This window comes from Lytechinus pictus, chromosome 13 (genome assembly GCF_037042905.1).
Source record: "Lytechinus pictus isolate F3 Inbred chromosome 13, Lp3.0, whole genome shotgun sequence".
NCBI classification, from domain to species: domain Eukaryota; kingdom Metazoa; phylum Echinodermata; class Echinoidea; order Temnopleuroida; family Toxopneustidae; genus Lytechinus; species Lytechinus pictus.
In genome coordinates this window covers 15,857,908-15,873,207 of record NC_087257.1, presented here as the reverse complement: position 1 = coordinate 15,873,207, position 15,300 = coordinate 15,857,908, and the positions used below count along the sequence as shown (strand labels likewise).

General features: G+C 35.2%; 1 protein-coding gene across 1 annotated transcript in view; it reads left to right on the top strand.

The window, feature by feature from the left end:
- Positions 1-1,007: 1,007 nt before the first annotated feature.
- The window catches only part of LOC129274094 (integrin alpha-V-like), a 43,647-nt gene continuing 29,354 nt past the window's right edge, over positions 1,008-15,300 (top strand). Inside the window, exons 1-7 of the mRNA XM_064108622.1 lie at positions 1,008-1,532; positions 7,455-7,609; positions 11,409-11,512; positions 11,920-12,070; positions 12,357-12,424; positions 13,117-13,159; positions 13,563-13,664. Coding sequence (XP_063964692.1) covers positions 1,330-1,532; positions 7,455-7,609; positions 11,409-11,512; positions 11,920-12,070; positions 12,357-12,424; positions 13,117-13,159; positions 13,563-13,664 — 826 coding nt within the window. The 5' untranslated portion in view covers positions 1,008-1,329. The remainder of the gene's footprint in view (positions 1,533-7,454; positions 7,610-11,408; positions 11,513-11,919; positions 12,071-12,356; positions 12,425-13,116; positions 13,160-13,562; positions 13,665-15,300) is intronic.

Below are 15,300 nucleotides of genomic sequence, written 5' to 3'. Positions count from 1 at the left end.
GATCAGTCTCGACAGTTAATGTTTGTTACCCTGTGAATATTCGTTCCGTGACCATGCTATAACTGGTAACCCAAACCGGTACCAGCAAAAATAAATCATAGGCCTATATTATGAATGTGGTGGTGTACTTTATGGCCTAAGAACTACCCGATATGTAATACCTAGACGCCTCAACTAATGTTCTTCTTTTATTAAAGTAACACACATGTGTTACTATAATAAAATAATTTTTTTATGCATTTCAAAAGAAATGAATCAAGTGTCTAGTTAGAATTTTCCCTAAGATTATTATACATTATCATGCATGAGGCCTTATATTCGATTCTATAATTAATTTCCCCTCATTTTATTATTAGTTAATGGTTTCATATTATGATATCAATGAAGTATAAATTAGGGGCGTTGCCGGGCATCCCGCCCCCACCCCTCTGACCCAGTTCAAAGATTAGTGGTAATTAGGAATCGAGAAGAAAAAGGAATAAATTAAGATGCAAAACGGTGAAATATCACGTTATTTTCTTAGTATTTTGTCAAAATCTATGATAAAACGTAAAGTTACGTTAGATTTTGTTAGCGACTTCAGAGATTTTTGCCATATAATCTCCTCCTCATTTCAGGGAGGAGGGATTTACCAGAAATATCAACGATTCATATATAAAATCGTGATTTCATATGTCAATTGTGTTGCCTTGTTATCATGTCAATCTTAGGATAAGTTTGCATCTTCGATCATTATGCGTATTATCATCGATGGCCTTCTGAAGTTAGTCTGCAGGCACAGACCCGATTGGAAATTTGATCAATAAGTGTGCCTCCACGCAAAGACTAGCACATACAAAACTTGCTGTTCCGAGAGAGCCTTCAGTACACAAGGCATGAGTAGGCTGCACATTCAGACCCTTAACTCGAGTGAAGGGTTTGCCCAGCAGACTATTCTGAAGTCGCGAAAACGGAGCACCGCGCGCTTGTCCATTGCATTCCGCATTACATATATAATTTGTGAAGAAAACTGTTCAAATGCCCATTTGTTTTTAGGCCGATCATACGCACAGAACAGAGGTATCATAATGGAGACCAGTAGATGATCAAATGAGGAAGTAATCTAAGTTGTGGTTGGTTCCTGTCCGATTAAATAGATCAGTGACTTTTTCAGTGGGCATTTGCTGGTTTCTGAGTGAACCCAAAATAAATCCCGTTGCGCTATGCCTTCATAAAGTTAGACAAGACTAATGAATCTCATTGTATTATAGGCAGCTTATCGCTTCGTTAATCGCAACCAGCTTTGCTATTCTTTTTTCTACCGGTCCAATCGGATTTACATTTCACAAGATGTCCAGCTCATCGCCGAGCTCATCGACCACGGGGTATGTCTTCGCCGTTGCATCGTTATGCGTGGCAGTCTGTTCGAGATTGGCCGTGGTCGTTGAGGCCTTCAACGTCGATACATCGAATCCTTTGACTTTTCACCACAGCGATACAGAAAGTCAATTTGGCCTCGCGCTAACGCTTCACCGGGAAGGTGGCCAGAATATGTAAGTACACGTAAATGAAATTACTTTTTTTTTTACTGGTATTCCTTTCAAAGAAGCCTCTTAGATGTGGATCACAGGAAATTCGATATTCCAATGTAAAAATTGAATATAATTATGATTAACTGGAGTTTTACAAACTTTTTTTTTTTTACTTCAAATTTGAGTTGTTTTCAGAAACAATACATTTAATGTATTATTGATCATAGAAGCAATGCATTCAATGTGATGCAGAACTAAACACTTTATAAAAGCCCTTATTCATGATGTTGACAGTAACAGTAATGATTAAACAATAATAATTTCCATGATACAACAGTTCGTCTGCTGATGAATATTACAAAAATCACGCCAATATCGATAATAATGCTATAACCACGATAATAATCGGAGTTTGGGGTATTTACTCCTCGTTTACCGGAAGAAATCTGCTTTTTCATTATCTGAAATATACGGGTGTTGTATTTTTTTAATCAAGAGTCAGCATCTCCAAAATCTCTTCCTTCCTGTTTTATCCGACTAATCCTCTTTTCAGAGTGTAAGGACCTGCTGGGTAATCAAACATGATGTCATTATCTCGTTCATTCCACATTAAAACAAAAGTCCACACAGATGAATCTCTTTGGGTTTTTTTTTGTGCGAGTGAGCGAATTTTCATTTTTAAAAAAATCTCAGCGAAAACTGTTTCTGATTATTATATTAGAAGCAGGCAAATATTGGCAAAACTTGACGGCTTTGCCAAAATCGTCATCAACCAACCTACAACTTTCTCCATGTAACATAAATTCAATAAAAAATCACTTCTTTACATGTAATAAATTGTGTAAGTGGAACAATATATATGACACTTTAGGGTACTCATGCAAGGGCAGTATTATACATTATAATTATGCTCTCTGGTTGGTGAAGTTTGAGTCACGTGATAAATTGTAGATTTGTTAATCAATCACAAAGTGTTCTTCTAGATTTGCTTTGATTTATAGAACGAAAATCGGCATTTTCTTGAGTATAATGCGCAAAGTGAACGTATGTGGATTTGTCGTTGTTTTCCCCTACACGCACTGGCGTACGTTTGCCTCCCCCCCCCCAGAATTTTCAAGAACAAAAAAACAAACAAGAAAATGGGAAAGAAAATGAAAGAGAGAAGGTGAAATATTTTCTTAATATTATGTCAAAATCTGTCACAAAATTGTATTTTTGTTTGAAAAACAAATTTCAATTTTTTTGCTCGCTCACTTCGCTTTCTCGCAAATTGTTATTAAGTTTACCCGACATGCCATATATGGCCCTCTCAAAATGTTTTTCTCATTACCCCACTGCCTACATGTATATCCAAACGTTTATGTATGCTTAATACTTCTTAAGCTATTAAGGCCAATGCATAGGCCTAGTACTCTAAAAAGTATGTTTCAATGCCAGTGACCCAATTTCCCCAATTATCTGATTACATTACCATGATTACTGACAGTTACAATCGAAACCATAGCGTTTGGGTTTTGTAGTAAGTGGCTGGATTCTGAGTTACCTTGACAACCAATACACTCCTGAGTCCTGGTCGTATATACAAAACGGATTTAAGTCATGTACTCTGAACAACCAACGCTATTAAAGGACAAGTCCACCCCAACGAAGAGTTGGTTTGAATAAAATGAGAAAAATCAAACAAGCATAGCACTGAAAACTACATCAAAACCGGACTCCAATCATGCCAATGTAAAATAAGAAAGTTATGACATTTTAAAGTTTTGCTAAATAATAGTTGTGTATATATATACATCCTGATCAGTAAATAAATGAGGAGACTGATGGCATCATCCACTATTTCTTTTGTGTTTTATTAAAAGATATGAAATATTCAAATTTTCTCCTCATCGTCATGTAAAACAAAGTTTTATTCCTTCCTAAATACGTGTAATTACCATGACTGTTTTAACATTCGTGTGGTTCAAACATGATGGTCCTTATTGTCAAATTTGTAAAGATTTAAATATTGTATGATTCAATAAAAAAAAATAGAAAGTGAGGGACATCATCAACTCTATGAATAGCATAACAATGAATTGTGCATACAACTGTTTTATGAAAAATAAGCGATTTTTTTAAATGTCATAACTTTCTTATATCACATCCGACTTTGATGAAATTTTCAGTGTTCTGCTTGTTTGATTTTTCCCTTTTTATCAAAGGGGAGTGAACTGTGTGTGGTATATTATTGACTGTGTGTTATAAATACATAGTCTTAAAATATACGTTTTAAGATATCTACTAACACTACAGAGAATAAATTGACCTATAAGTGTATATGTATAGAGAAACTAAAATGTTTTGAGAGGAAAAGTAATTGTTTTGCTATACTTGGTAACATACTTTTAGCAGTATAAATGTACTGGGTAGTTGATTAACATGTTATTATTCAAGTGGGTCTATATTAGTTGACTACCCTAGCATTATGGGTCAGGAAAATTGCCAGATATGAGTAGTTGAGGACTCGAGATGGCGCTTTTGGCTCGTATCTGCTTTAAACTCTCTTTTTTCTGGGTTGGACTTGACCTTTAATGATGTCTATATAGGCAGGAAATGTTTGTTTAATAGATGTAGTAATCATTACCCTCACTTCCAATCACTTATTCCTGAAAGGGAAATTTTCTAACAAAACAAACCCTGGACACCAGTCATGCTAGTTAGGCTTACTTATATCAATATGAATACCATGTTTATATACTGTATGAACATGGGTTTTTTATAACTTCAGTATGTAAATTACTATACGATACTAAATGCTAAGACATTGAATTTTAATTAAATAAATCTTGGAATTTTCCAATTTGATTTTCAATTCAGTCATGCAATTATAATTTACAGTCATGCAATTATAATTATGCACTTATATGTATATGTTATAACCGAGAGTAACAAATTTATTTGGAACCGATAAACACTGCGAGCGGATATTTGTCAGCACATTCTCACCCTTTTGAAATCATGTGGCGCTTATAATAAAAAAATAATACGATTTAGCCCATTTGGTATCATACCTGCTTCTGAAACTAAATGTTAAGTCATATCACTGTCAAATCAAAGATAAAAGGCGATAAAGTGGGACTTTGGGGCCTCCCCCCCCCCCCCCCCAAGTTCCATGACAAAGCAGAAAGAAGAGAGAGAGAGAGAAGGAAGAAAAGGAAATAGAGTGAAATATTAAATTATTTTCTTAATATGATTTTAAAATGTATCCCCCAAAACAGAATTTTATATTAAAGAGGTCAATATCTTTACTCACTCACATCTTTTTAGAACTTTGGCTCCACCTTGCAGCCAAACCTTACCCCCTCAAAATATTGGCTTATGATGCCATGTCCCCTGCTTCCCCTTCCCCTCGAAACATAAATATGTATTGCTTGAAAATGTTCAGCCAATTCATGTCATGTTGGATATGTGGGTTTTTTTCCTATGCCCCCCCCCTCCCCGGCATTGAATGCATAAGTTATAATTTCAAACTCATTTGGCGCTAGTATTTTTTTTAATACAAGTTAATATTTTACTAAAGCTGTCCGCAAACTATTTCAAAAGCGAGAATCTACGTTAGTGGTTGATTCTTACATTAAAAACATATATTCGTGATGCAATGGACGAGATATATTTATAATCACCGGTTTGGGGGTAACAGACTCTATTCATGCTATTTGAGAATCACTAGATTGAAAGTATACAAACAAATCAAACTGCAGTGCCATCCGAATTCCTTTCACCACTTATTTAAAAAAACATATTTGCTTGCAAATTATTGTGCTATATTTTTTTGTTCAGATTGACCTCGATTATTAAAGGATGTTTGCATGGATAACTAGGTAAATGGTATTTATTATAATAGATCACTCTCCGTGATGTAAATATTACGCTTGATTGGAAACGCTCGGTAAAGGTCATTTCACATTTTCAGGAAATCTTTTTCTGTTGTTAAATGGTATATTTAAAAGGTAATTTCTGAACGGAAATAAACATAAATTCTGCGGAAACAATTAGCGCTAGGACTTCTTTCGTTTACACAGGAAATCAAATATTTCATTTTCACTTTAATACTTGGTATTGATTCACGCAGATTTTTAATAACTTTTATATGATTTCCGGATAAACTTTTTTTTCATTCCTGTACGTTTTAAACCCTTTTCTTTAGCTGCAAAAAATAAAAGAACTGAACTTACAGTAAACAAAATAAGCCAAACAAGCCCGGGTATAAGAACAATTGACTAATGGACGATGAGTGGCTAAATTGATGGAAGATTGATTGATGCATATATAAAAGAATTATATGAGTAATGAAGAAAGATGCTGACAAGTATTTCGTACAAAAAATGGACGGAAATTGAAAATTGATTAAAAAATATCAAAATACAAAATACGGCCCGTCCATGGGGTGTTTTTTCAACTATTAAATAGAAATTTGCTGAGAAAAATAGATTCATATAATTTTTTTCTCAAAAACTTGAGTTCAGTAATGTGATCCTGCTAGATTCCAACGGTTCCAACTATTCCGATGGCGGCTGTCACTCCAACTTGAGAAAGGAACATGATATCATGTCGTCACATTCGATGTATAAAAACAAATTTTACTATCATCAAGTCAACAAAGATGACATTTCTTCTTAGTGAGTTTTTTCTTTTCTATTTTTTCTTTTGCTCATGAAAATTGCCAATTTAGGGTACCAGCAAGATAGATAACCCTTCTAAAATGTCTACCAAGCTCAGATTTCTACCGTAAACCTTGTGTGTACATTTCCGACAGACAGCAAGAAAATGAAAATTTATATGAGTCGGATACTGATAAATACAACAATGATCAAGTTTTTTTTTTTTATATCAATCATCTTTTTGTTCCAGTCATTTGTAATGCAGATTGCAGCATTCGGGGCCTATGGGGCAAACACTGAATAATAAATTATTGCCAGGCCGTCGCCTACCCCCCCCCCCCCCCCAACTGCGTTGCTGGCACGCGATACATGATCATGCGTCCACATTTAGCCTGGTTTTGCGTTGTAGTTTTTACACAGATCAGATTTCAATGGCATCCAGCAATTTAAATCAGGATTATATAATTTCTCAGTAATTTTGTGAAACAAAAACGTCATTTCTCTCAAGAATTTACTGTCGTTTGGTGAATCGCCTGTATGGAGTGAGAATAAAAGAAGAGTAAAAATGGCACCTTTGACCGCTTATGACTAACTAACCGATTTCCCGAATTCCGATAATTCGCCATACCATTATTTTTTTTTACTGTTCAACATAACCTGGGAATTTCCTCATTCTCCCAGCTCCGTCCGTGGATACAAAGATACATGATTGTGATTAGCAAGTTACAAAAGATGTTTGCGATTTACTTTTTTAATTGCATATGTCATGGTCGCAATGAAAGTGAAACATAAATTTACAATCTAAAGTACCAGACGAATCGGGCATTAATTTGTGGTTATTATGTTGCCATGTCAAAACTTATTTAATGACCTTGCGAGAAATGGGTCATTAAAGTTTTGAAAGATAGAATTGCATGCCATGGTATTATGCAGAATTTCTGTATGAATATTGTAATTGTGCTACACAACAGCTGCGCAATGTGGCTGATGAGTCTTTCAGTCTTTCTTTGACAGGGGCGAATCAATGATTTGCTGAAAGGGAGGTCCACTCAATAAAATAAGTGACAAGCATAAAATGTCCTTATGAGCCCACCCCCCCCCCCTTCCGTGTCGGTTTGATGAGGATAATTCCTGGTCAATGGCCTATCGGAAAGGGGAAGAGGCAAGGTCTAGGAACAGATGCCCTATAGACGATTTAATCAACATTCTGCCAAAAAGCATTAAAAAATAAAAGAAAATGTGCCCCCTCCCATTTTGCAGCCCTGTATTTTTTCATCTTTTTTTTATTCCATTCATGCAGGCTGTTGGTGGGGGCTCCTCGGGCCGTCTCATCGGGGTATTCTCAGAGCATGGGCATAGGACGGAGTGGCGCCCTCTTCAAGTGCCCGATTGATACATCTACCGGAGTTACCAACGCTGAATCCGAATGCCAAGAGATTGTAGTCGATACTACCGGTGAGTCTCTTTGCCTTGAATACACTGTCATACAGACGAAGGCACTTGAAGCCATGCACCTCCCCCCCCCAAAAAAAAAAAAAAAAAAAATACGTCCAAGAAAAATAAGGGAGGAGATGTTAGGAAAGAAAAGAAAAAGGGGGGGGGCTAAATGTGGTATTTGCCCATGACACACACAAATACTCACAATTGCTCGCTCGCTTTGCTCGCAGATTTGTAAGAATTTTGACCCATAAGCCATATCTGACCTATTAAGCTACTGCGTTCAAGTCTGAATACAAGAGATCAGAGTATTTTATGAAATTCGATAATGATAAACTCAACGCATGATCGTTATTTGGGGGCTTATGTAGAGAGAAAAAGAAGAATTATAGGGCAAAAATGAAGGGTATCCCATGGCGATTTGGGGCATTATTCAAATCAGTCGCTGATAAAACTTCTGCTTGTCATTTTACCAATAAACCAAGTTACGCTGCTTTTTTTATATCATTTAAAGATATATTCAAACATCAATAATATGCAAACTCCTTTTTAAAAACATGCAAACTGAATGAAATCCGTTTGTGTTCTCACAAACCGATTGGGCTTGTGTTTTCACATAAGCCCAATAGTTCCAAGGGTTTCATTCTCCTTTTTGTCTCACCTGCATATATAAGACTATAGGCGACGCTTTTCCGACGGCGGCGTCAACATCAAATCTTAACCGAAGTTTTAAGTTTTTAAATTACCGCATAACTTAAAAAGTATATAGACCTAGTTCATGAAACTTACACATAAGGTTAAACAAAATCTCGCCCGAGTTCAGGCCATATGGCCAAGGTCAAAGGTCATTTAATGTCAATTAACTTAGACCATGTTGGGAATCAACTTCAAAATCTAAACCTAAGGTTAAGTTTTTAAAATGTCATCATAACTTAAAAAATATATGGACCTAGTTCATAACGTAATCACAATATGACTCAACATCCTGCCTGAGTTTCAAGTCACATGGCCAAGGTCAAAGTTCATTTAGGGTCAATGAACTTTGGCCAAGTTGGGGGTATTTGTTGAATTACCATCATAACTCTGAAAGTGTATGGATCTAGTTCATAAAACTTGGACATAAGAGCAATTAAGTTTCAGGTCACATGTCCAAAGTCAAAGGTCATTTAAGGTCAGTGAACTTTGGCAAAGTTGGAGGTAATTGTTAAATTGCTGTCATAACTTTCAAAGTTTATGTATATATTTTATGAAATGTGGCATGTGAGACTGCCAGAGGCGCTCCACTTGTTTAATATTGAAGTATTACTTTTCAATTGGCATATTTTGGTCCGATCTTTCAATTTCATGGATTTGAAAAATATATATATGTATGTCTGAGTGAGATTTTAGTAACCTGCCATACTATTTTCGTTCAAAGATTCAAATCACGAATGTCATTTGAGATTTGAAGATATTTTTTGAGAGAAAATATATCAATTCTAAAGTTGAACCTGTCACTAATCGCAACAAATATTCATTTAGGCCCTTTTCAAAATCCCCGGAATTTAGAGTAGGCGTCAAAAGTGACTAGTGTTTCAAAAATACCCTTGGGCTTTGAAGTTATTACCAAGCGGTACGATTAGATCCTTATCCATTTCCGATAATATTTAATCTGCATGAGATGAGTTCATTGGATTTAAAGCTAAGTACATTTTGCAATAGAAAACAATTATTTCATGGAAAAGTCTCTAAGACCAAATTTTTTTAATCAAGGTGTTATTCATTTACATAAAACCTAACCATGCTATGGTTGTGACATTATTAAATCTAAACTGCAAATGATCATTCTGAAGTTCACCGACACAGATAAGAGCAGGTTGGACAATGCACTTTTATTGCTTCGAAGAAAAAGACCCAACACCTGGCTAAAAGGCCATGCTCATCCCCCCCCCCCCCCGGTTCCCCTCCATCAATTACATTTTTACCAGAATCATTGGATACATATTATGTAGGGTGGTCATTTATTAAATGGATTTTATTCGAAATCATTTTTTTTTTTTTTTTACAAACGAGAAATCTGGCATTTATCTTGAAACTATATCGTGGTCAAATTACAAACCGAGGAAAACTTATTCCATATAAAGGTATCGGTCTATGGAGTTGGCTTCGATCGTTAAGAGTCACTTAGATATAATTTATCTGAAAATGCTTTCGCGCTTTCTGGATGAAAATACTTGAGCACATTGAAAGTGAAATGGAGCTGAGCTAATTACCGATGAGGAAGTATGCCGAATGGTTAATGGGTTATAATTAGAAGTGAAAGTCCCATTAATTGAAAATGTGCCATATCAAACAAAACCAACAACGAAGCAAAGAATATTTTCCTTCATTGTTGAAGAGCTGATGCACTTATTGAGGCCTATAGGCATAGGTATACGTAGGAAACGCTATAAACGTGCTGATTAAACTTAAGAATAGCCTTTTTTCCAAACGGAAATTTGTAGTTTATTATCATTGTTTTTTTTATCATTATCTCTATAGTTATTATTATTATCATTGTTATTATTATTATCATTATTATCATTATCATTATTATCATTACTATTATTATTATTATCATTATTATTATTGTTGTTGTTGTTAGTATAGTAGTAGTATTGTCATTATTATAATCATTATTAGTAGTATAGTAGTAGTTGTATCATTATTATTATGATCATTATCATCATCATCATCAGCATCGCCATCAGTTTCATTTTTTATAATTTGCAGTATCAGTTCCATTGTCGATATATTTTTATAAGCCAATTATGTCATGACTTGAAATGAACAAACACATTGTGGATCAATAATATGTTTAAGGTTTATACAGTCATTGTCATTATGAACCATGTAGTTTCTTGATGTGTTTCAAAAATATATAAAATGCTTAATTCCTTGTCCTTTAATCATGTAAATAAACAATACAAAAATGAAAATATTGATAGGCTTGTGTAGCCATTGTTATAAGTCTGTATATGAAAATAGAAAATGGGAAATGTCGGAGCATTCTAATTGTGCTCAATCCATATTCAATATGTTATTTCTAAACAGTACACGTACTTCAAAATAATGACTGTTCTTCTGAATGAAGTAATCGTCTCTATTGAAGTGGAGTAATGGTTGATTATAAAGATAAAACTTCTAAGACTTTTTTCTATAGCCATGATAGCTGCAGTCGGAACACAAAGGTTTGATGACAACCGAAAGAAATGTTTGAGAGTCAATCAGTGTCATTTTCAACTTATTGCAAAGGATTGCTTAGTGTACTAAACGGCTAGAGGCTTGCTGTCTGCTTAAAAATACCATCTCGTCTGCAAGTTTGAGAGTTTGAAATCGGTGTCATATTGCATTAGACACGTTCCATCTTAATCTATGAAAGGGGAAGTTCATTCGAAATAAGTTAGGTTAAATAAAAACCGGAAAATCTATTGGTCGGCATTTGATAAAAATCCATCTAAGAATAAGAGAGTATATTTCTTTTTAATTTGTGACGTCATATGCGAGGAGCATTCCCCATATACCTTGCGATATAAATTCCCATTTAGATGGAAGGGGGGGGTGCTACGCATCCGTGACACACTCTGACAAACATAATAGAACCCCTCCCCTCGCCCCCCCCCCCCCCCCGACTAGCGATGGCCATAAGCATGTACATTATGAAAAGTGTATACACTGTTTACACGAGCCGATCAATATCATCAACATACGGGCGGATGTTTCCTGAAATTGTTTTAATAGCCCATATTCATGTCATTGTAAACAGGTTCAAACATCTATTTCTTTATTGCCTTCTCAGGAAATGAATATCTTTCTGAGGATTCCACCTTCCAGTCAACGAATGCTACTGGTCAGTGGTTAGGGAGTATTGTACAAAGTGGAGGCTCGGACGGGTCAGTTGTGGTATGTAACATTATTGGTATATTATCTTGGATTATAGTGTACATTTCCAGATAATGGTAATATTAATTTTGGGTAGTTTTTGTTAAGGATACTACGTGTATTAAACTCATTTGGGTCAATATTCACCAACTCGAAGAATATTTATATTTTCCCATTCTTAGCCATCCAATAATATCCACATTATATGGCTGAATGGTAGCATGTTATCAAACTCTATACTATAGGATCAGACGTGAGGGTGATTAAAACAAAATCATTCATTTCTGATTAGTTTTATTCATCATTCATTTCCAATGAGTTTTATTTAATCATAATTGCAACAAGAAGTATCTACTTCTGACGCAAAGTATATCTTTAACGTAAATCTTTAGTATCAATCAAATTTTATTCATACCTTGACAATCCAGGTTTGCAGACCGCTGTATCAGTTTCAAGAGTACCAAAACGAAAAGATTGACCGATACTTAGAAGGTGGTTGTTTCGTCATCAATGGGGGTCTGACGTCACTGAATTCAGGGCTGCTGGACACAGCCGTGAAATACAATCCATGCGCAGGAAGTAAGTATTGCTCGTTGATTATCCTTTTAAATCACATCTAGAACAATGCATTTATAATCTTGCTCGCTTTGCCCACTCGTAAATAGAAAGTTTCGAACGATATTGATTATGAAAAAAACAACAATAATATTGATACTTTTTAAAAAATCAAATCCAGTTTTTACGAGTACAATGTATTTGAAATGTTGCTCGCACGCTTTGCTTACTCGTAGATATTTGTTTAGAACAATAAGGATAATGATTCACAAAACACAATTTTGAAGTATTATTTATATTCTTTTTATAGAAGATGACGGAGTTGGATATCGGAAAAGATACCGATGTGAGTTTGGTGGTAGCGCCGCAGCAAGAGATGTAAGTATTAATTAAGGGCAGACTTGCAATACAATAGATCTACAATACATTCAGATATATAAACAAAACAGCACATCTACAGAAAGGCAAAAATGGGCCTCGTCAATCCGACTGCAAAAACGCCAGTGTTGATTTTACACCAGACCGGAATCTATATATGTCCACACCAGAGAAGTATTGAAAGAACACCAGTTTGGAATAAAACCGATGCTGTTTTAATACTAATTGGTGTTGTATAAACACCTATCTGGTGTTAGACCAAAATCAAACTGGTGTTATTTAACACTTCTCTGGTGTGGTTTAACACTTCTCTGGTGTGGACATATATAGATTCTTGGCTGGTGTTAAATCAATACCGGAGTTTTTGCAGTGTGCACATTAACTATTTCACGTTTTTGTTTATTCTCGAATTTTCACCAAAAGAACTACAAAATTTCTATCATATCCCTTGTGTCACGTGGCTGGTTTGGTACACAACGCAACTTCTATTTCTTACCCGCTCCCCATCTCCCCAAAATGTATTTGTCAATCTTCCATTGGATTAAGTCCATGATAAAATAGAGAGGTAACATACAAATGAGAATGCCTTAATAAAATGAGTTGGAACAAATTGTATATTTATAATCATCAACATTTCATAAATACGCTTATTTCGATAGAATAATTCTGACATTTTTTTTTCTCCAAAATAGGCTCGTATTGTTTATGGTGCTCCGGGATCATGTTTATGGAATGGTAGGTATAGACGTTGTTAAAATATCTCCCTTCCTCATCAAATGCATCAAGTCATGTTACATTTTAAACGATTTTTTTTTTAATGGGACATACCGTAGTTGTAATAAAACCATAAATAAGAGACTCAAAGCAACTAATGCAACAACAAAAAATATAATTGTTCCGTACAGCATGTACAGTGCATTAGAATAAAACATAGTGATGATGTCATTACATTTATACTGAATCTGTATATTGATTTCATCAATGATAGTAACATTGACAATATTTCTACATATTTTCTCATTAGAATGAAAGGGATGATGACTGTTGGAATACAGATTCATACATAACAACTGTCATATATCGCATACATACTTGACAATATTGATAAAAATAAATGCCATTCTACATTTGCCTTTAGGTCGATTTTGGTACACAGCGGGAACAATAAATGCTGATTCTGCCTTGTTATCCTTTCCGCAGGAAGCATGTGCCTTTAAGCTTGATTTTGAATATTACTTTGGTGAGTATTCGAACCTTTCTAAAAGCTATATAGGTACCGTCTTACAAAGAACTGTGATTGATCTGATCAAATTCATCATTATGAAAATCCATCATCGTTATATCCTTTTTTCTATTAAAAAAAAAGAAGAAAAATACACAATATCCTTTGTAAACGAAAGAGAGGCACACTGAATTTTCAAGGAAAGGATGGATGTATATTTATGAGCATACTATTATCTTGAAGAAAATTGAACAAACTTGCGTTTTAGATGTTGACATTGCTGGCTTTCTACAGTAACTGTTGTGATACTGTGATTGATTTGATAAATCACTACTCTTTGTAAGACGGCCGAGGTCTCAGCCCTTTACACAGGTGCTATTGTAATTTTGTAGCTGGAAGATATACAGTGCGTCCCAGAAAAAACGAAACCGAGATTTAGCGATGATTTATCACAACTTAATCACAAATACAATAGACAAATGACCTACCATTGTAAAGCTTAGATTCTCCTCTTTCATCTGATATTACTTAGATTATTCCTCATTCACGCATGAGTGGGCAAAAACAATTTGAAGAAAGGATACAAAAAACTCATTTGGCGGGGGGGTATCTGAATTTTATAAAGAAAATCACTTGCCTAAAAAGTTCAATATCTGCTCTTTAATTTGATACCTTAATCACAAAAAATGGTCAAGAAGTAAAAAAGTTACGTTCCCTCGAAACAATGCTTGTATTTCCATAATTTCATTAAACAAACGTGTTTTCACCGGTTTCCGAAACAGAAGCTATCGCATGGTTAACAAAAGACTTCATGCATGGCTGATCGTCAACAAAACGGAGTGTCGAGTGAGTTTGAACGCTAGCCTGTAAAACCTCTTCATTTTATGAAATTATTGAAATTCAAGCCTTATTTCAAATAACCAGAACTTTCTTATTTCTTGACCATTTTCTGTAATTGAGGTATGAAATTAAAGAGCAGATATTGAACTTTTTAGAAATGTGGTTTTCTTTTTGAAACCCAGATACAGCCGCCAAATGACTTTTTTGGTATCCCCTCTTAAAATTGTTTTTGCTCACGCATTCGTGAATGAGAAATAATCTAAGTATTTCCAGATGAAAGAGGAGATTCTAAGCTTTACAATGGTAGGTCATTTGTCTATTGTATTTGTAATTAAGTTATAATAAATCATCGATAAATCTCGGTTTCGTTTTTTGTGGGACGCACTGTATATCGATGCAGAACCCGGGGAAGGGGGGTGGCAGTCTTACCACACAGAAGGCCCCGTGCTAAGTGGAAGTGCCATGGACCAGAAGGTATGAGGGCCTGATTAAACACATTAAAGTCCGGGGTTCGAATCCCGGCCGCGGCACTTATACCCCCATGAGCTTTGAAACAACTGTTTTTTTATCCCACACTGTAAAAACTGTGGTGTTAAAACTGACACAAGTTGGTGTTAATAGAGGACCACACCCTGAGGTGTTAAAATTACACCCTAGAGATTGAACATAACACCAAAGAGTGTAAATGTAACAGCCAAAGGTGTTGTAATAACACCTATGGGTGTAAAACTAACACCACTAATTTAACACCGGTGTAAAACAATTGGTGTGGTCCTCTATGTACACCGGTTAACACCACAGTTTTTGCTGTGCA